At 35.3% G+C, this 22,956-nt stretch overlaps 1 protein-coding gene across 1 annotated transcript in view; it reads right to left on the reverse strand.

Annotated features, from left to right (window-relative positions):
- Positions 1-253: 253 nt before the first annotated feature.
- The window catches only part of LOC127558906 (rho guanine nucleotide exchange factor 28-like), a 188,461-nt gene continuing 165,758 nt past the window's right edge, over positions 254-22,956 (reverse strand). The window contains exons 8-11 of the mRNA XM_051992288.1: positions 20,597-20,669; positions 5,625-5,677; positions 5,004-5,055; positions 254-523 (exon numbers count right to left, since the gene is read on the reverse strand). Coding sequence (XP_051848248.1) covers positions 426-523; positions 5,004-5,055; positions 5,625-5,677; positions 20,597-20,669 — 276 coding nt within the window. The 3' untranslated portion in view covers positions 254-425. The remainder of the gene's footprint in view (positions 524-5,003; positions 5,056-5,624; positions 5,678-20,596; positions 20,670-22,956) is intronic.

The raw sequence follows: 22,956 nt of genomic DNA on the forward strand, positions 1-22,956 counted from the left end.
TGTATATATATATATAATTACTTGCTCAAACTTTCTCATATAGACCCAACATTCTAGACAGTGTGGGAGAAAATCGAATCACACTGGACCCTGAGTCAGGAGAAATATCAACCAAAATCTTAACTCTGACATTGATTAATCATGTGACCCTAAACAAGTAAAGTAAGTTCTCTGAATCTCAGTTTTCGCATCTGAAAATTGGAAGTAATAATATTACATGACTCTAACAGAATTATTAATAAAATTATTATGCTATAGAAATGTGAACTGTTTATTATTTTGTTGAATTTTTAAAGCATGTCCATATCATAGTATAATAAAGATTGCATTGAAGCTGCAAATCTCTTATTTACAAAGTGATTTGTTTATCATTATCATTATTTCTACTACCATTACTACATGGTCTTTTTCATTACATGGCTGTTTCACTTGGAGTTTTTCTTCCAATTATTTTCTACAAGCTTCCCTTTATTAAAAAAAAAAAATCCTTCCTGTTCAGAGGATATTTTTCTCTTGGTCTTACCTAAAACAAAAAAAAAGTTTGTATTTTTAAAATTATACAATCTGAAAAGCATCACATCCTGCTCTGTACTTCTGTCTCCTTTTCTTCCCTGTCAGTCTGGGAGCTTTTCTTGACAAGTGGTCAGGGTGTTTCCATCTCTCTAAATTTAGCTATATGTTCATCTTTGGCCTCAGTACCCCTAAAACCTAAACCCAAATAACTAAGAGAAGTTCTCTGCTTTATATTACCTATAATTAATTACATAAAGTTTCAGAGGCATAGGAAATAAAAAAGGAAGTTGGTGTGGTCTGATTCAAACCACATGTATAAACCAAAACACTCTATAAAATCCATTTATCATAAACATCATGAAAAAAAAATTTTTAATGTTAGATACTTGCAGTGATTCTCTGTAGATGGCGCTTTCATGTAACTTTAAAGCTTCAATTGGTACAATGCAATATGAGACATTTATAGTTTATGTATAGAGAACCCTATATGCCTCAGTTTATGAGGAGTTGTTTCAGGCATATTCATTTATGATAGTGTAATCTATCAAGGAATGAGACATTTGGAGTCAGGAACCCTGAGGTTGAAATTCTACCTCAGACACTAGCAATGTGACCCTAGACAAGTCACTACCCTGTAAAAACCTCAGTTTCCTCAGGTTTTTAACATGGTGACAATAATTAACCACCTCTTTCTCAGAGCTGTTATGAGGAAAGTATCTGTATTCACCAAGTATTCTAGAAATGTTATTATTACTTTAATCCCATATTGATGAATCATGTCATTTTTTCTCTTCTGGATCTAACTAAATACCCCTGGTATTGATCTCATTCAGCCCCAGTGGAAAAACTCAAACATATAAATGAGATTCTTCTGCTCTCCTTCTCTTTAGACCCCTACATGTTATCATGACTCATAATTCTTCTCCATCTTCAATTTTGCATACATTAAAGATGCCTGTGAGACAAACCAATGAACCAATAAAATTCATTCACGCAACAATTCTTACTTTACTGTATGTCTCTATTCTCCAGACCTCAGTAAATTAAAGACATTTTTTAGCCAATAAATTTGTGGCAGACAAATTATAATTGCAACAATTTTAGTTTATGCTTTCTAAAGTCAACTGTTCTACCTTGTTCTACCTACCCAAGATCCACTCTAAATAGCATTTCCTCATCATGTAGTAATTCAAATTGGCACACTATGATTATCTATGAGAACCACATTACACAAACTTTAGTTCACTCTAGATTTATTCTTCTTTATTCAATTAAATAAGTGCTTACTAATCAACTAATATGAGCATTGGACCTAGAGTCAGGAAGATCTAAGTTAAATAGTTAGATGACATTGGACATGTCACTTAACTTCTGTCTCAGATTAATTAGTTGAGTTGATCAGTTTATCAATTAGTTAAATATCAATTAGCTATCAGTTATCAATCAGTTTAATCAATATAATGGGGATAATAAAAGCAACTGACTACCATGTGGTAGATGCCTAAAAAAATGCCTAGTTCCTTCCTTTCTTCCTAAAAATGAAGAGTATCAGGAAAGGTTTCCCTTAAAAAATGGCACCTAAATTGGGACTTGAAGCTCAGGATTGCAAGGCATGGAGCCCAGGAAATAGAATGATGAGTTTATGGAACAAAGTAGGCTGTTTTCATTAGTTGGAACCAGCATGAAAGGACAATGCATACTTAGTCTAGAAAGGTAAACTTGAATCAGACTGTAAAGAATTTTAAATTCTCAATGCAGTATAGATTTTATCCTAGAGGTTACAGGAGTAAGAACACAATTAAGGTTAGATGACAAATTTATAGTGGACCAACTATAGCCCCAAGGTATGATTTCTCTAATGATCTTACTATATGAGTAAAAGGAGAAAAGGTGGGTAATAGGGTTAACTCAGGGGTGTGGTTTGGCACAGCATGAAGAGTGATAGAACAAGGGGACAAAAGATTCAAGGATGGAAGTTGGCATGTAATTAAACTAATTAAGAGAAGAAAACCATCACAATTATACTTCCTTTTATCTTTATTATTTTAAACCTCAAACCAAATATTAAGTTGGCTTTTTTAAGACTAAATATTTCAAAAGAAGAAATGATGTAATAGACACCTTCCTCCACAGAGATTGTTTACTTCAGAGATGAGGTATTTATCTTTGTTTACAACTAGGACTCGATTTGAATCAATAAGATTTCCAAATATTCCAATTAATTCCCTATGGCATATAGTGCTGTTTACTTTTTTTTTTTGAGTCTTAACCTTTGCCATACACTTTTTATCTTACTACCCTGTATTTTCTTCATTCATTATATCAGGTTGTCTCTTTACCTATTTAGGGGAGAGGGGGGAATTCTCAAAAATCAACAGTTTGAATTTGGCACCCCCAAAAAAGATGTCATCATAAGATATTGTACCTTTCTTATTGGAGACAGATAAATGGCACAGTGAATGGAGGCTACTCTTGGAGGCAAGAAATTCTGAGTTTAAATCTAGTCTCAGACAGTTTTGAGGTGTGTTACCCTGGATAAACCATTTAAATAATGTCTGCCTCAGTTTCCTCAACTGTAAAATGGGGGTAATGATAGTACCTACCTCCCAGAATTGCTGTGAGAATGAAATGAATTTAATATTTGTAAATCATAGCATAGTACCTGGCACATGGTATGTTCATTCTTGTTTCTTTCTTTTCCTTCCTTCTCTCACTAGTCAAAGGATTGATGTCTCATACATACACTATAGGCTCTTATCATCTCTCTTAAATCTTTCATTTCAGTTCTATCTTTGAGGTGCTGTTGCCAATGACAAAGAATCGAAAAATGAATAAGACAGCATTTTATTAGGCATTTACACTGTGGTAAGTACTGTGCTAAGTGTAGAACATCATAACAATTAGTTTCTAAAATATATCTCAGTTATTATTTAACATATGGAAACTTATGAAAACAACTTTTTAAGCCTTTTTTTAACAGATAAACATCACTCTCTCTCATATAACTTGGTAAACGCTCTATAAAATCAACATTCCTCAGCGCATGATGCAATTTATAGATTACCTATCTTGTATGTGTAAGAGTGATGCTTCAGGCACCAGTGACCCATGACAGACATATATGTTTGGGCTTCTTGTTTTCCTTGCCCTTTCTACTATATGCCCCCTATGAATAAATTATTTTTTTCATCCCAAAGAACAAAAATATTAAAATGCACTTTTTTTTTCTTTTGGTTTGTCTAATTTCTGTCATAGGAATTCTGCCTAATTCCTATGATACCTTAGGAAGAATGAAACATCCAGTCTACTTCTGGCTGAAGGCCAAGGACTAGCAGCTGACTGAACCACCACTGTGTGTACTTCCTTTCTGTTCTGTTTTGTACTTTATGATTTCCGAACACATTTTTTTACCAACACGTCTGCCAAATTCGCCAAGGGCCTTCACGCATTCATGTAGCTTGAAATGAACCTTCTTGTCTTGCTGTACTCTGAATGTTTCATCAGGGAGTTCCTCCAATCTTAGCTACTGACTCCTCCAGGTCACTACTCTCTACTCCCCTCTCTAGTTACTAGAAATGGACTGGAATAGGATGACTTTTGTTGTTTTTAATCAGCTCTTCATCTAGTCCAAATAAATTTATTGACTAAAAAAAGAAAGAATTTATCACATTTTTTCTTATTTATTTACAGATATTAGTCATATACAACCATATCTTCCAGGATTTGCTACTTTAAAGCTAACTATTCACACATTTTAGTACCCAAGCAATTAGGATTAGTTATTTGTCATTGCCTCCAATTCCTTAGACAGCTTCATAAGCCCTTTTCAGGCTCCTAAACAGAGCCCTGGCAAACAAGGGAAAAGAGTGGGGGAGAAAAACAGAAACTACTTTGAGGGAAGAAATAGCAACAAAAAGCCATGGGAAGTATTTAAACAGATTCTCCCGAACAGACTACAATCTGAGCAAGGACATGGCCCCAACCTTTAGGCATCATACCCATAGTGGCTCCAAATGTCCAATGTAGACATCTCAACTTATTTTGGAGTCCTTTGATGAAGGTCAGAGCATTTATGTCTCTGCTGCTTCTGCCTTCTGCTGTCAAAAAGAAGCACTAAACATACAGGAACTCAAGGAGAAAGCCCTGGCAATATTTCACTGCAAGTGAAAATAAACTAAGTTAGGGGTCAGAAGAAAAGATTATATGTTCCATAAGGAACCTATATCTACTCTACCTTCTTTTAATCTGATTTTCTGGATCGCAGACAAATCATTTAATCTTGTTTGCCTCAGTTTCCTCATCTGAAAAATGAATTGGAGAAAGAAATGGCAAACCAGTCCAGTATCTTTGCCAAGAAAATCTCAAATGGGTTATAAAAAGTCTGACATAACTGAAAAATTACCAAACAACAACAAAAATGGAATTATTATAATACAAAACTTCACGCCAACACTAGTTGAAACAATGGGAAATGATATTTAAATACCTACCAAAGTCGAGGTCTTCATTTTCAGTTGGCTGAACCACAGGATCTGTTAAGCACTAGGGAAAAAAAAAAGATTTTCCCCTATACCATTTACATATAAATTATTCCCATGTTGTATAACCTGGATAAGTCACTTTGGAAAATATTATTAGAGAACAGGTTACTAACATAACACAAAATCAGCCTGAAATACATTTGAATGGGTTAAATTTAAGGACTCGTGTTTAAAAGAAGAAAACATGAAAGGGATTGATTCCTAGGGGTGGTATTTTAAAGCTTCTCACAAATTATTGTGTTCTCAAAAAGGACTTTCATGATTTAAATTCATTTTCAATGATACTGCTAGCAATCATTTGCAAATAGCTAGTTTCAAGGGATAAATTTATTTGGGGATGATTTTCTGCATTATCTTCCATAGGAAACAATCTAGAAAGATAATTTGATTTGATCATGAAGGATCAAGATACCTATTTCCATGAAAAAAAAATTTCAAACCATTTTTAATGTAATTGTGGAAAGTTTCCAAATAATTGTTCATTATGACTGAGAATATTTTTCAAATGCCAATTTTCTTGTTTCAACTGTTCAGGCACTGGCAAAAGAGTACAAATGGAAAAATAATTACCTTCACATCTTCTCTTTCAGGTGGTGATTTGCCGGACACCAGATCCTCAGGCTCTGTAAAATGGATATTTCTCATTAGTGTCTGTTGAAAAATTATAATACGTGGCTGCTGATTTCTTGTCCTCTTTGAGAAAAAAGAAACTAAAAGGGAACTTAAATCAATTTCCTCCCAAAAATCTGACACTGAGTAGATTCTTAGTTTGTAATTTCTTGCAAGCCAACAAGCTAGAGAGCTGACTGACAAATAAACAGAGCTGCAGTGGTTATATTGTTAATACTGGGCAACCTGTAAACAAGCTCAAGAGCTTTCACAGGATATCCTGGAGGGAAAAATGAGCATTAAATAAATAAATGAACTTGATTCAGAAAGAAATCTTACAAAACAGTTTTCAAAATAATTCAGAATCAAAAGACATGACTCAGTACCCATAGAAGGAAATCCTAAATGTCCAGCTCCCCAGACACCAAAGATGTCATACATATATATGATAGATGATTCATTTTTAAAAATAGAGGTTTGTTCTCCCTGTGAATTACTTTATAATAATCTTCTTAGAATGAGCAATAAAGTCACAGGGAGAAGGAAAATACATTTAACCTTACTCCTAATGTTCAAATACCAAAAAGGTTCCAGTAGAACTCAGAAATTCAGATGCAGAATTCTGGGTATTAATAAGCAAGAGAACACACTCAGTATCTCCTTTCTGAGTACAGATTTTCCTAGAATTGTTGGTCATTTAGGATGTACAAACAGGGAGGAGCAGGTCCATTTCTTTTTTCCTCATTAAATTTATGACTTAGCTTGCTTCAGACTTGACCTGGTTCAAATCCTCATATCTGCCATTAATGCCATGGGATCATGAGTAAATCACCTCCCCCTCCAGGAACTCAGTTTCCTCATTTGTAAAATGAAGAAGTTGGGTGAAATGACCTCTAAGATTTCTTCTAGCTCCATAGTATTATTTTTGTTGTTCAATTGTTTTCAGCCAGGTCCAACTCTTTATGACTCTATTTGGGTGCTTTCTTGGCAGAGAGTCATTTCCTTCTCCAAATCATTTGCACATGAAGAAACTGAGGCAACTCAGGGTCACCCAGCCAGTAAGTGCCTGAAACCGGATTTGAACTCACAAGATGAGTCTTTCTCATTCTAATCTCAGTGCTTTATCCAATAGATTATGTAGCTGAGCTACAGAACTAGGATGATGATTATTTGTCTTATTTTGACCTGTCAAGACAACTGCTATATGTGATTATTGTTAAAACTAATTCATTGTTACATGTAAAGAACCATTGATCAAAATAATATGAGCAAAACATTCATTGCCTACTTTACTTTTCAACTATAGTCAGTATTAATTGACTTATATCTTAGATCTTAGCAAATGACTTTATTCATATATCCTTGTCTTCTGCCATGCTTAAGGTTTTTTTTTCCTAAATGAAAGTAGTTCTGCATTGTTCTATGATATATGGTAATTTGAATGCAAAGGTAATATAGATTGAAATAGTAAGAAATCTATTGAAAAGATGGGTCAAGGAAGAAGCAACGAGACAAAAATCTTATACCTTTATGTCATGAATACTTTCTTCACATATCAGTGTTTCACGATATGTGGCAAATTCAAAAAATTAAATTTACTATATTATAACAGACAGGAAAAGATGCATTATTGATGTGGAAGTCTCAAAATCAACTATCTGCATATACTCAGACCATGGCTTGTTAGAGTAAAGGTAAAAAAAAAAAAAAAAAAGTTTAAATGAATAATGAAAAAAGACTATGGCATGCAATTGAAACAAACCAATCCAGAATTTAACAAGTAATCATAAAAAATGGACAAAGGGCTAGCAAAAATGACATTGGCACTGATTACAAACTGTTATACAGAAATTTAACCAATGTGATTCAATTAATTACCATAGCTAAGAGATCAAAATAAGTATCACATTCAGCAAATACCTGACTTATTTGCTAAACAGAGAGATGGTAGCCAAAGGCAACACTGACTTATCTTATAAATTGATTTGTAAAATCTAACAAAAAAGCTGATGATTGCCTTAACAAGCAAAGCAGAAGAGTAGGAGGAAAAAAAACACATTTAAAGAAAAGTTATTATGATATTTATCTAGGCAATCCAACCCAAAAGCAATGAGGGTTAAAAAGGGAAAGATCCCAATAAACAAAGAAAAATGGAAAAAACTTACAAAGATTTTTGTTATAAACTATCCCTATCATCAAAGGACAACAAAGTCACCACCACTCTCAGGCTTGAATATCACAGTAGCAAATTTACTAAAAGATGGGATATAGATGGCATCAAAGACAACAATAACAATAAAAAACAAGAAAAATAACAGCACTGAACCAAATGTCCATAGAAGAAAGCACACTAAAGGTCAAATGACTTTTTATTTATGAGCTATCTAAAGGAAGTGAAGAAACCAAAGGCATGGGAAAAAAACATATCTCAAACTTTCTCAATTCCAATATCAATGACAACATCATATCAAGTACTGAAAGAACATCAACAACTATTTATATGTCTAATTTCCCATTTGTACAATATCCCTATATAATTTATTTTCACCTGCAACAAAATCATCCTTAGTAAGGTTATTAATAGGGAACAGAATAGCCATTTTTTTCATAAGCAATATTTTTAAATGGACAGCTTTATAAATTAGCAATTAACTAAAAGACATATAAAGAATACAAAATTATAGGATCACTGATTTGGCATTGGAAGGAAACCTTGGAAGTCATTGCTAGTTTCCTCATTTTTCAAAGAAGAAAACTGAGGCACAGGGAGGCAAAGTGATTTGCTCATATATCAGAGACAACATTTGAATTCAAGACTTTTAAGTCCTGAGGGAGTGTTCTTTCTACTGCACCATGCAGCTTCCCTTTTTTTGGCTTAATGCTTGTTATTAAAAAGCATGTGATTGTGTGTTCATGTACAATCCTAAAGGCTTCCTCCCACAAGGTATCTCCAGCTCATTACATCAGAATTATTTAAGATTCCTTGAAAGTCATAACAGAAATATAGCCTAGAGGCAGCTAAGTGAGCCTGGAGTCAGGCAAACCTAAATTCAGATTCTTACTTGCTGTATAACCTGGGGAAGTCATTTAAACTCCTATCTGGCTCAGTTTCTTTGATTGTAAAAGAGGAATGATAATAATCCTTTCAGAGCTGTTATGATGACTAAATGAAATAATATTTGTAAAGTACTTAGCACAATGCCTGGAACATGATAAATATTTAATAAATGCTTCTTTCCTTCCTTCCTTTCAGAAATAATCTTCAATGGTCCTCTTATTATAAACAACAGACACGTATAAAATAGGAAGATGCACATTCTCCAAAAGTACTTATCACTGTGATGGAAGAATTCTAGCACAGAGTTCAAGTTGAAAAGGGATTTCCAGTGAGTGTTGAGTTCCTTCTCCTCCAGATCAGAGGTGTCAAATTCATGTGCAGCCAACAACATTCCAAAGTGAAGCCTGAACCAGATTAAAAGGTGCTCGGGAAATATTTAACAAAATAAATAAAAATATAACAAAATATAAATAATGTTATTATATGGTCAAAATCCAGTCATGGGGTGGCTAATATGATTTAGTACTCCCTATTTCGTTTTGATTTGGGCACCACAGCTCCACACATTCTCCTTTGTGGATAACATTATATTGGCTACATTAAGCTCTAGAACTTGTCAGAAACTTCAAGAACTATTCAAAAGAATTTGGCCTGGCCATTCACATAGGAAAAATCAAGTGGGTGACCAACGTCCTAATTATGACATATGTACATTAATAGGTATTTCATGGACAGACAGTATAGAAGATAATGCTTTAGACCCAAAATTAGACAGAATGAGGCGGCTGCATTGAATTGCTTTTAGGAAATTGCAAAGTGTCTTTGTCACAAGCTTCACCCAGAAATAAAAGACCATCTTTTCAACCAATATTTTACCAGCATTTTTATATGGTAAACTCATTAGTCTTCAAAGAATTAAAAATGTCATATAATGGGCAATATAAAAGAACACAGTGAGTAAGATCAGGCTACAGTATAAAACCAATAAAGAACTTTGTTGAATATGAGTAAAAGATTTCCTGAGGGAAAGGTATGAAAGTATAGGCTAACTGAGTGACAGGGATGAGGGATGACCGGTGGAAAGCCCAAACATTACGCTGATATTCTTGGGATGTCCATAAGAAGAAGAAAGAGCCTCCAAAACCGTGGGGTAAACGTGACCCGCATTCACACAGCATGAGCAGGATGGATTTCAGTTTGTATTGTTGGAAAATTATATCCAAATTAAGGAGATCAAAGGTCCATTTGAGCCCTGTATTGTTGAATAAGGCAAGAAGCAGGCAAAACAATTACTGGTAGGTTGCAATTCTACTTAGTGTGTGCACGTTTGTTGACATTAACTTTAATGGATGCAATGTCTCAATTTTGTTACCAAAATTCACCAGAAGAATATACCAAGTATTCAACATCCATCCATAGATGCACATTATATAGAATGCCTCCAGATGGCGCCAAAGGGATGATATGAACTCCAATAGCATCAATAATTAGAGCTGGAAACTAGGTCAATATCAGACTTATAATGGCCACATAGGAAAAATTCTACAGCCTACAGAAGTTTGGAGAGACAGACAGACAGGCAGGCAAGCAGACAGATGGAGAGGCAGGAGTGCAGGCATTAAAAATGGTGGAATGTGGAGTAGAAATGAGAGAAACATCAAAGAAAAAGAGAAGAAATCAGAGTCTGGATAAATAATTCTGCATTTAACGTATACATAATCAGGGCAGATTTCTGCAGCAAGGGTTATGTAGAACACAAATTTCTTGAATTTGATAACCACAAAATTGAAATCATGATTTTAAATGATGAATTCCTCGAGGAACAGAGGCATCTTTTTTTTTTAAATAATATGATAGATAATATGCAGGATTATGTTCTATAATGGTACATGTTCTTGGGCATTGAGGAGAGAGATATCTCTTGTTAATTCAATATGCAAATACTGTCAAGAACAATAGCATAGGTAGCTCATGATTGAAAATAAGACTAATTTCTAGCCTTTCCCTACTCCCCCAAAATCGTTGTTTAGATAGTCTCTATAGTCATTTGTCCTCATGTGTTCCTTAGTGAAATGTTATTGACAATGGTGACTGATGGTTTCATCTAAGAAACCTACCAACTTAAAATAGCACTTTTGCTTTATTTTTGGTCACCACCTTTTCACAACATAGATATGTAAAATGATATATAAATGCTAACTATTAGCACAAAAACCTAAAATGTACTTTTTAAGCTGCACAAATTATTTTAAATTCAGTTCCAAAAACATTAAAAGCAATGATGTGTTATTAATTGAACCACCCTCTCCCCCCCCACTTGATTTTACAGGTTGGGAGATGTATTGTCTCTAAATAATCTGGTTCTCTTTCTACTGGAGCTTAATTAAATTACTCTAGCAGAGACTCTACTGAATTAACAGGATCCTTTTACACCAACCCACTGCACAACCTATTACAAAGTGCAACCAAACCACTTATTGCTATAGCAACCTTCTGGAGATAATGATATCAGTCACTCTGAGTTATTCAGTTTTAAAAGACCATTGATCTTGATTTCAAGAACAACCCAGCAAAAAAGATAATTCCCCTGAAACAAAATTTGTCAAACATGGTGAATATCTTATTGTGTAACCAAGGTTCTGTCAAACCCTAACAATTTATGTTAATAAATACTGGCAGCTAGGTGACGCAGTGGATACAGTGATGGGCTTGAAGTTAGGAAGACTCATCTTCATAAGGCTGAATCTAGCTTCCAACACTTATTAGCTGTATGACATTGGACAAGCCAGTTCACCCTGTTTGACTCAGTTTCCTCATCTGTAAAATGAGCTGGAGAAGGAAATGGAAAACTACTCTAGTATCCTTGCCAAGAAACTCCAAATGGGGTTATGAAGAATAGGACATGGCTAAAATGACTAAATAAAGGAGTAAATACAGTCCCTCAAAATCTAAAATCAGTAAAATATATATACATATATTAGATTAGATTAGAATCAAGTAGTCAATAAGAAAAAAAAGTTAAGCAAAGACCAATGATGTTCAACATCTTTCATTTCTGTAGGATTATGCTTTTCAGTTGCTCTGATGGAATAAAAAAGGATAACATATAGGCAGAACCAACAGGCTAACTTACAAGTTACACAGAACTGTCTTATTGATATTCAGTTTCGATTTTTGCCCATTCCTACTTGCATGCCTAGATCAAAATCCATGCACCCTTACATATTCATATCACCTTGAAATCACAACTGGAAATCCAATAGTTATAGGCCATTCATTCCTATCCCACAAAGTCTAAGTAATTGACTCCCCAAAATTTAAAAAGAAAATTTTAAAAAATCTTTGGACACAAAATGCAAGTCAGAATTATCAAGCTATGAGTTAAATTTATTCATGCATTTTATTTATGTATATATACATCACTAGTGTTATGTTTATCATAAGGAAAGAGATTAGACTGATTATATTAGTATAAGGAACTACCTCTCCCAGTGTAGGATAATAAACTTCTGAGAAACTTGCAGTCTTATAGAGTTGCCTAGGGCACTGCCCAGTCGTACCAACAAGAACATAAGATCTGAAAAGCCACTGCTGAATGGTCTTGAGTGCAGGGGCTAAGGACAAACAGTATATTTTGTTATCTAAGGATCGACCTAGATTTGAAGAGACTCAACCACAGCCTGGCCAACTTGGTGGATTGGGGGAGGGAAGGCACTGCAACTCTCAAAGATTACTTACTAAACCAAGGAGATACAGATTTAGGTTTCACTGGAAAAGGACACAGCTAGGCCCTGAATTATACAAATAATGAATCTTCTGAAGTGCTTACACACATTCAGATTGAAGTAATAATTACATAAAATATGATCATTAGTTCCAATTCAATGGAATAGGCAATACAAATTTGTAATGCAACCATTTCATGAGGATGTATTATTTGCACTAATCAGGACCTGGCAGTGCTCATTCCATCAAACTTGAAAAAGTCTTAAAATATTGAAAATGAAGCCATGTGATACAAAGGAAAGATCATTGGTTTTGTAGGCAGAAGTTTCTTTCACTTATGATCTGTGTCATCTTGGGAAAATCACTCAACCTCTCTCCACCTCAAGTTTTCTTGCCTATAAAATAAAAACATTTTTGGTATCTTCGATCCTTCCCATCTCTAAATCTATGAATCCTTAAGTATAATTTACCTCATTGTCTGCTTTTTTCTCTCCTCTTTAATGCTCAACCATGAAGCCCCAATCCTATGCTGCTCCAGCAACAAGCATTATTCCTACCTCTTACCCCATAAAATATAGTTTGAATTAAAATAACAAGCAGTCCTTTCAAAAATGGATTGTTTGCTTTTAATTTTTTGCTTAAAATCCCCAAATGACTCCCTTTTAAAACAAAGAAACAATAATAGGAAATGGCAATTCATCTTTGCTGTTATCACAGAACACCTTGTATTGTTTTACTTATCTGCGTACATGATGCATTCTCTCTGTTATTTTATAAGTTGCTAAAGGCCAATAATTCATTTTTTTGTATCTATCTCTCCACATTGTTAAGCTCAAGGTCTTGAACAAATTAAATGTTAATAAATATTTATTGGACTGTTTTTAAATATTCTAAAATTGAGATGAAGATAGGGAGATGCATATGATATTCAGTTTATTTTAGGTATTTATAAAAATATATCAAAGTTACCTAATAATTTTCATTTTATATATACAATCTTGATTCAGAAACTTGTTCTCTGAACGACTTAGAGAAGGTGGAAAGGGAAGACTCTGGGAACATAGTAGAGTAAGTCAGAAAACTTTCAAATTTCCTCCACAAAAAAAGAACAGAACAACAAAAACAACCAAAAAAAAAAACCCTTCAGAAGAATAGAAATAAATACAGTGTAAAGAAGTTGCCCTCCTAAGATAATTTGAGAAGATTCCAGGAAAAACCTAACTTGAGGAATGGAGGTGCAATGTACAGTGCAAATACCTCCAGACCAACTGCAGGATCAATAAACAACAAGGCTTGGGGGCAGCTAAGTGGAAAGGCAGCCTCAGCCTTAAAAATGTTCATCTCACAGTATGGAGGTCTGATGACTGAGTAGAAGATTGAAGGACTTTGTTCAACCATTCTGGAGGACAATTTGGAACTATGCCCAAAGGGCTATCAAACTGTATATGCCAAGTGCACCTCTGCTCCCTGGATGCATCCTGATCTGGGGCTAGCACATATATACTTAGTAAGTGCAGTAGCAGAGGATCAGGGAGTCTCCTGGCTCTGGGCACTTGCTGGAGAGCAGAGTACCTGGTTTCAGTTCCAGGGCAGAGAGGCCAGTTATAGTTTGCAGCCACTGGAGGGACAGGGAGGGCCCTAATTGTTGCTCAGGAGTAAAGAGAAGAACTCAAGACTGGGCCCTGAGACAAACCTCAGAAAATGATAGTAACAAGGACCTGAAGACTGAAGCATCATTGCCCATACCTCAGGACTAGAATTTGATTGTATTTATGGCTGCTAAAAACAAAATAAAGCCAATAAATAAATAAATCAAAATGAGTAAGCAAAGGGAAAGAACACAACCACTTATAGTTACTCTGGGAATAGAAAGGATCTGAGTTCATATGCTGAGGAAGATAATAGAGCTAATATAGCCACTCCTTTTTCAATGAGAAATGCCAAATGATTGCAAGAACAAGAGTTCTTGAAAGAACTTTAAAAGAACTTTTAAACACAAATAAGAGGCTAAGATGACAGGAAAAGATAATAACAATGTTGGAGGGGATGTAGGAAAACTGGGACACTGATACATTGTTGATGGACTGTGAATGGATCCAACCATTCTGGAGAACAATTTGGAACTATGCCCAAAGGGCTATCAAACTGTATATATCCTTTGCTCTAGCAGTGTTTCTACTTGGCTTGTATCTCAAAGAAATCATAAAGGAGGGAAAGGGACCCAGATGTGCAAAAATGTTTATGGCAGCCTTTTTTGTAGTGGCAAGAAACTTGAAACTGAGTGGATACCCATCAGTTGGGGAATGGCTGAATGAGTTATGACATATGAATGTTAGGGAATATTATTATATTAGAAGAAACAATCAGCAGGATGATTTCAGAGAGCCCTGAAGAGACTGACATGAACTGATGGTGAGTGAGAGAAGTGAGAAGAACCAGATCATTGTACATGGCAATATGATTATATGATGATCAGTACTGATGGCCCTGGCTCTTTTCAAATAACGAGATGATTCAGGCTAGTTTCAATGAAGTTGTGATAAAGAATCATCTATACCCAGAGAAAGGACTGGGAACTGAGTGTAGATCACAATATAGCATTTTCATTCTTTTTGTTGCTGTTTGCTCCAGCCTATTATTATTATTATTATATATTATTTGTACATACCTAGAATACAGTATGACTGCAACATTTTGGAGACCTTCATCTTGTCATGGACACAAAGTTAAAAGAAAAGTAGGTCCTTTCAATGTTAATCTCATAATCATAGAATGGTGCCATAATGGAGTCAAACAAGATTACCTTTGCCTAGGATTCTGCACTTCTAATTTTTGAATCATTTTTTAAATCTCCATTTTCATTTATCTTATGTAGCCCAAGCAGAGAATAAATCTTGTCATTTCACATCCCTTTCATTCCACTCACATGGCTATCATTACCTCTCACCCATTGCCTCCTTCATGGTCTCTCTGCCTCAAGTGTCTGTCTGTGTCTGTGTCTGTCTGTCTGTCTCTCTCTCTCTCTCTCTCTCTCTCTCTCTCTCTCTCTCTCTCTCTCTCTCTCTCTCTCTCTCTCTCTTCTCAAACAATTCTTCACACAGCCCTCAAAGTGATTTTTACTAAAGGGCAGATTTGACACTGTCATTCGCCTACTCAATAAACTCCACTGGCTCCCAAACAAACCTCTTTGTCTAGAATTCACTTTCTTCTTCTCATCACTGCTTTTTAGAATCACTAGTCTCTTTCTAATTTCTAAAGCCTTCTTGTTTCCCATCCATTCCACCTCTATTCCTATTTATTTCTTCTAAAAATCACTTTATCTCTAACTTTTATCTATCTTGTATATGCATATGTATATACCTGTTGTCTCCACTTCCTCATTATCTGACTTTTGTGTTGGTAGTCCCAGGACCTGACACAGTGCCTGCCACACAGAAGGAGCTTAATAAATGTTTATTGCTTAATTAAATGGAAAATTATTTCCATAATCAGAGGATGGCTTTAACAGTACATAGTAATCACAAGCTCTATATTCCTCTAGTTTGTTTAAGCTGAAAACCAAAAATCTCAATGCCTATTTTTAAATGGAAAATTCAGATCACAACTAGTTAATGCCACTAAATTGTATTATTATTCAAATATGGATGCTTACCAACTGAGTAATCTTCCCAGCAGAATGCCTTTCTTAATTACTAGTATAAATTATCATAATCTGGAGAAACGGCAACCCTTCAATTTATAAGAGCCTTTTGTATAGATGGAGCAGCTAAGTGGCACAGTATATATGTGCCAGGCCTAGGGTCAGAAAGACTCATCTTTCTAAGTTTGCATCTGACCTTAGACACTTACTATGTAATCCTGAGCAAGTCACTTCACCCAGTTTGCCTCCATTTCATCTCAATTGCAAAATAAACTAGAAACAAGCAAATTACTCAAGTATCTTTGCCAAGAAAACCCCAAATGGGTCATGAGGAGTTGGACATGACTGAAAAATGACTGAACAACAACTTGTGTAGATCAAACTCACTACATAGACTTGCATATCTGAAAATCCCTGGAGCCCTATATTTAAAGGAAAAAATTTTATAAAGATATCTTATGTGTATAAAAGCCCTTTCACCAAACATCTCATCATCCATTCTCAAAGAGAATCATTCTAATATACAACACACTACCCCCCAATTCACTCCTCTTCATTCCAACTGCTAGAGTATCCCTCTTCAACGTTTCCTCTATTTACTCTGAAGATAGTAGTTTTCTTGTATGTATGTACAAGAGAGTATGTACATAGTCTTCCCAACTATCTCTCCCCAACTTCCTTAAAGGCAAAGACTATTTTTGTTTTTTCTTTATATCTCTAGTGCTTAGTATAGTGTCTACGATATAGTGAATGTTTAATAAATGCTTTATTGATTGATTAACAATTTCTATTCAATTCTGGCCCACAATGCATACATGAGAACTGCTTTTTGTAACATAAAATATTCAACTTGATAGCAAAGAACTAAAAGAATCACTTAGGTGAAATGTGATAACAATATGAAGTTTGATTACTTAGAAAGTTGGTTCTATCAGTAATTCTGTATATACTCCTAATGCAATAGTCCACAAACCTCTCTGCTGTCGTACTTTCTATTAGCAATCAGTCATTAGGCACCATTAACTTTTTTAAGTCAGTCTAGGTAAAATGACTTGCCCAGGATCACCCAGATAATAAATGTTTAAGGCCATTTTTGAATTCAGGTCCTTATGATTATAGGGTTGGTATTTTATCCATTGTGCCACCTAGCTACCCAAAAATTAACTTTTAACAAAGGCATTTGCTAAGATGCCATAGTTAGAACAATAACTACAAGACAGTCCCTCATAACCCTAAAAAGCATGTCTACTTAATACACCCAAGGGCATGGCTTCTCTGCTTGAGATGAGCCTCAAACAGGCTCCCAAAGGCTTCTGTTCTTTATATTCCAACTCTTGATTGTCAGGATTAGATTTCTTGGAATTCACAATCAGCCTCCTCTGCTCCCAATTTCCACAAGTAATTGCCCCTCTGTATATGTGCCTGTGTCTAAATATAGTATGAGTTTCAACTGAAGGAGAGGGGTCTCCTAGGCAGCTCTTGGCTGTACTTCCCAGAACTACTAGAAGTACTACTTATGCAGGGCTTATCTATTTAAAGGTCTTCCAAAGGCATTTCCAATTTTTACTTGTCCAATGAAGTTGCTCCCTTTCATTCTAGCAGAAAAAGGTGTTTGCATTCATAAGAGAATCATTGTGTGCCAACACCTTGTTAACACATTAACACCTAATTATCTCTGTTATCTCCTCTTTGGTTACTGTGACATCAATTTTAGGAAAGACCAAATCCCAACTTCCTTATGTTTAAATATGCACATACTATATCCCAGCTTAATATATGCTAGAGGTGAGCCTGGAATGTTTCATTTCTGTCTGTGTGCCCCAGCATACAGCACTTACATTTAGTATATGGAGGGGCTTAACAAATGCTGATCAGTTGATTGGTTGCATACTAATCCCAAGAGATTGTTAGGTCATTTCTAAAATACTCAGTTTTTCAGGCTACAAAACAAGTGATGGTAGAAGAATTCAATGGTAAGATTTCACATAGTTCATCTAACAGTCTGAAGTAATATTACTCCTCCAATGGATTCCTCTCAGTTTCTGCCTCTGTCTCTCTGTCTCTGTCTCATTTTTTAATCTTTCTCCCTCTCCCTCTGACTCTCCTCCTTTTCCGTGTGTCTGTCTGTCTGTCTCTCTGTCTCTCTCTCTCTCTGTCCCTCCCTCCCTCTTTCTCTACTTCCCTCCTTTCCTTCCTTCCTTCCTTCCTTCCTCCCTTCCTCCCTCCCTCTCTCTCTCTTCTCTTCTCTTCTCTTCTCTCTCTCTCCTCATTTTTCTCTCCCCGCCCCCCTCACATCCATACATACACACAAACATAGAATGGATTATAAGAGACCGCAATAGCTAGACCGCAGCATCTTAAAGTTGAAAAAGACATTAGGATGCACACATTACCTCTACAATGTCTTCTGCAAGGGGCCAATGAGCCTTTGCTTAGACCTATTCAGTCTTCAACTGCTTCAATTGCTACACAAAGAGGTATTTATTCATTCAGACTCTGTAACCTCCCTAGGTGGCACAGTGGGCACTGGGCCTGGAGTCAGGAATAACTCAGTTCCAATCAGGCCTCAGATACTGTATGACCCTGGGCAAATAACTTAACCCTGTTTGCCTCTGTTTCTTCATCTGTAAAATGAGTTGAAAAAGGAAATGGCAAACTATTCCAGTATCTTTGCCAAGATTATCCCAAATGGGGTCATGAAGAGTTGGATATGGCAGAAACAAGTGAAAAACAATGTGCCTAATTACACAAAGGATTTGAATTGGCTATATGATGACTTTAAATAGAATAAGTCTAACCTGGTGGTCAAAAGAAACTCAATGAAACAATTCAGGCATAGTCTTCAGTATGAATAAGGGTGAGAGGTAGGGAGGGTGAAGGGGGAAAGAAATAAGCAACCAATCTAGTATGAAGCAATTAAGTCTTTCTTTTTAAGCAAAAGTCTTAAGTGGCAAATACAATCTACTTTGTATATGATGGCTGAAACAATAAACTTGAGGGTTTTATGGGTAGAAAGGTCTGCCAATTGCTACTAACTAGATCTATTTATTGCTTAACGCAATAGGTATTAGCTACACGATAGTCACCAGCCTATTAGGATGCAATTCAATCCCTCCCCCTTAAATACTCATAAAACCCTGAAAAGTATTATGGTGTTCTTTAATGGTTTTATGCATGCTCCCTAGCTAGCTTGTAGACTCATTGAAGGCAGAAATTATGTGCTATGTGTCTTCTTTCCCCCTCAATGCTAAGCACACTCTTTGGCACAAAGTAAATGTTTAACAGATAAATTAATTTTCCTTAACTGAAATAGTCTTTTTTCATAAGCAGAACTAACTCTCCCAAAACTTTGCCATCTTAAACTAATTGTGCCTCAGAAGAAGGATAGAAAGGCATAGCTCTCTCTCTTAATTGTGAATTCTTTATTTTCCTTAGAAGAAAGCTCTGAGTACAAAAACAAAAACAAAAAACCAATTCTTCCATCCTTCTCTCTCTCTTTCTTTTGTGATTACTGTTTAACCATCAGTTCCAACTTTCTATTTAAAAAATATATTTAAACACTTTTTAAAAATGAGAATAATGGTAGAGAAAAACCATATAGGATGTGTCAAAAGAAGAAATATGTACTTTAAAAGAAGGAGATAAGAGTGATAGTGAAAAAAAAAAAAGGGGGAAGATTAGGACAAAGCCAACCAGAGAGTAAAACATAGACTACAAGAAGAAAGACAAAATGAAAAATGGATCAATGCAAATGAGAGTCTGTGAGATCTTTATACAACAATTTGGAAAAGGGGGTTGGGGAGACAGGATAAATATCAGATGAAGGATGAGGACAAGTCAGGATGGAAGAGATGAGAACAGGGTAAAGACAAATATCAATGAGTGGGAGAAAGGGGAGGATGTTAGTCGGAGAAGCAGAGTTTAGTAATTAACTATATTTATAAATACACAGAGGGAGACCATTCCCTTGGCCACTTAATTCATTTGGGATAACCTGCTAGTATGTTAGGAATATAAATCAAACTACCGAAGCATGGATACAAGCCAGTTACTTCATGTACTACGGAGCCACTTCTTGACACAGTAACATAGACAGAAAAACCAATTACTGAAAGAGAGTTATAATTATATTATAATCAACAGCAGATGCAAATGAAAATTAGATCCAAGTTTTTCCCATCCCTCTTTTCCATCCCTACCCCTTAAAATACTCCTGAGCAATGCATCCTTGGCTGTTCTTTTGTTGTGAGGATTTTCTAATGTATCCCAAGGGCAATGTTTTCTTCCTGCTAAAAATGAGGGCTATTATCTCGTTTGTTTGGTTCTATGTTATTTTCCTCCTGTCTTTATAGGGGAAAAAAATGACCTTTAGGAATTATTTGAATGTTCCATTTTAGCTGAATGCTGCCCTCTGCTGGAAGACACAGAAAGTTTTCAACATTAGCCTCAGACTTTTTAACAATGTTCATAAAAATAGATGCCCTATACATTTCCTAAGTAAATCCTTACCTGCTTCAGTCGCCGTTACACTGGAGGGTACTGGTAATTGTTTCTCCATCTTGACTTCTTTTCTATTAAGAGTCTAAAAGTGAAAAATGCAAATCATTGAAACTTCTTTGAGACCTCAAACATAACAGAGAGTAAAAATCACAAACAAAATCATAAATGGAGTTAAGCTCTCACATTAGGATGTGAGCCTCTGGTAGTAGGGATGGTTTCATTTTTTGTATTTACATTACAGCACTTAGCACAATTGACTGACTGATTAGAGCTTTTACAAGTAAGTGATCAAAGGGGTTTTTAGCACAATTACTGGTATACTGTAAGCCCTTAATTTTTTTTTTGTTTTATTCATTAGCGGTGTCTTATCAAAGTCTACATTATTGAAAATGAAAGAAGAGTGTGAATAGCTAAAGATATTTGGGGGGTTATAGGATATAATGAAATGAACCTGCTCTATAGAAAATTACTAATATATTAGATTTTTTTGGCATCTAGGGGAGGGGGGAAGAAGGGGAAAATCTGAAACACAAGGCCATGCAAGGGTCAATGTTGAAAAATTACCCATGCATATGTTTTGAAAATAAAAAGCTTTTTTTTTTAAAGAAAATGACTGATATCATTATTGAATGCATAAATCAATAAATATTTATCACTCACTTATTATGTACTAGGCACGGTGCTAAGTGAAGGGTATAAAAAAAAAGACCCCCTACTCTCAAGGAGCTTATACTCTAAGGGTGAGACAACATACACATATATCCAAACAAACTATATACAGGAAAAATAAGAGGTAATTAATAGTAGGAAAGCAGTAGAATTAAGAGGAGTTGGGGAAAGCATACAATAAAAGGTGGGATTTTAGCTAAAACTTAAAGGAAGTCAGGGAGGAGAGCATTCCAAGCATAGGGGACAGGGCCCATACGCAGAGGATGGGATATCTTGTTTATAGAACTGCCAGGAAGCCAGTGTCTCTGGATCAAAGGACATGGAGTGGGAAGTAAGGAATAAGAAGACTGGAAAGGAAGGAAGGCTTTGAATGCTACAAAGAGGATTTTGTATCCATAGTATTGAAAATGGGTTTCTAAGTACAGTTGGCAGGGAGGCATTCAAAAAGGGAGAAGTATTCAGTGGATAACAGGTATAGAATGACGGATTCTGACAAATGATCATTATTTCATTTTAAGTTTTGTAATAGACAAGGGAGAGTTCTGTTGGAGTAGGTGATAGTCATTAGAAAGTAATAGTGACTTTTTTAAAAAAGAACATCAATACTTTTCAAAAAAAATATAAAAAAGCAGGTAAATGGAGCTAGTCAGACGAACCCTAGGAACAATGAGAATATTCATTGCGTATCTGCTGTCTCAGCTCTTCCAATAAGCTGGAAGGCAGAGACACGAGCAATGAATATATTGCTGGGGAGATTCCAGAGAGAGGCATTAATTTTAACACTAGAGAAGGTATTCAGGATTCCAAGTAGGTTGAGATTGTGGAACAGGAGGATTTAATCATAAGAAAGAAAGGTTCAGTGCTTTAAAATGGTACCCAAGTTAGAATGAAATATTAGCTAGTTCCTCAACTAAGAGAAAAAACACTCTCTGATCTTAAGAAATGTGCTATGCAATTTTCACCTTTTTTTGCTTGCTCTCCCTTTTCCCCTTTTGTTCTGATTTTTCTTTTACAATATGACAAATGTGAGAATATGTTTTAAATGACCATACATACATAACCTATATTGGATTGCTTGCTATTTTGAGGAAGGGGGGTGATAAGAGAGGGAAGGAGAAAAATTTGGAACTCAAAATCTTACAAAAATGAATGTTGAGAACTATCTTGACATGTAATTAACAAATAAAATACTATTAAGAAAAAATAGGAAATGTCTTAAGCTGCTGGCCTCAATGTCCAGTAGAAATTATTTAAATAATATAGGATATAGCTATATAGACAAACAAAATATTTATGGCAGCTGTTCTCTGGTGACAAAGAATTGGAAATTGAGGGGATGCCCATCTTTGGGGAATGGCTGATCAAGTTATAGTATATGATTACGATGGAATACTACTATGCTGTAAGAAATGATGAGCAGGCTCTCAGAAAAACCAGGAAGGACTTACATGAACTGATGCAAAGTAAAATGAGTAGAATCAGGAGAACATTGTACATAGTAGCAGTAAGACTTAGCAATTCTTAGGAATATAATGATCCAAAACAATTCTGAAATACTTATGATGAAAAATGTTAGCCATTCCCAGAGGAAAAATTGATTGATTCTAAATACAAATAGCAGCATTTTTTTTTACTTTATTTTTCTTGGGCTCTTTTTGGTCTGTTTTCTTTTACAACACAACTAATATGGAATTTTTTTA

Source organism: Antechinus flavipes, chromosome 1 (assembly GCF_016432865.1).
Source record: "Antechinus flavipes isolate AdamAnt ecotype Samford, QLD, Australia chromosome 1, AdamAnt_v2, whole genome shotgun sequence".
Lineage (NCBI taxonomy): Eukaryota > Metazoa > Chordata > Mammalia > Dasyuromorphia > Dasyuridae > Antechinus > Antechinus flavipes.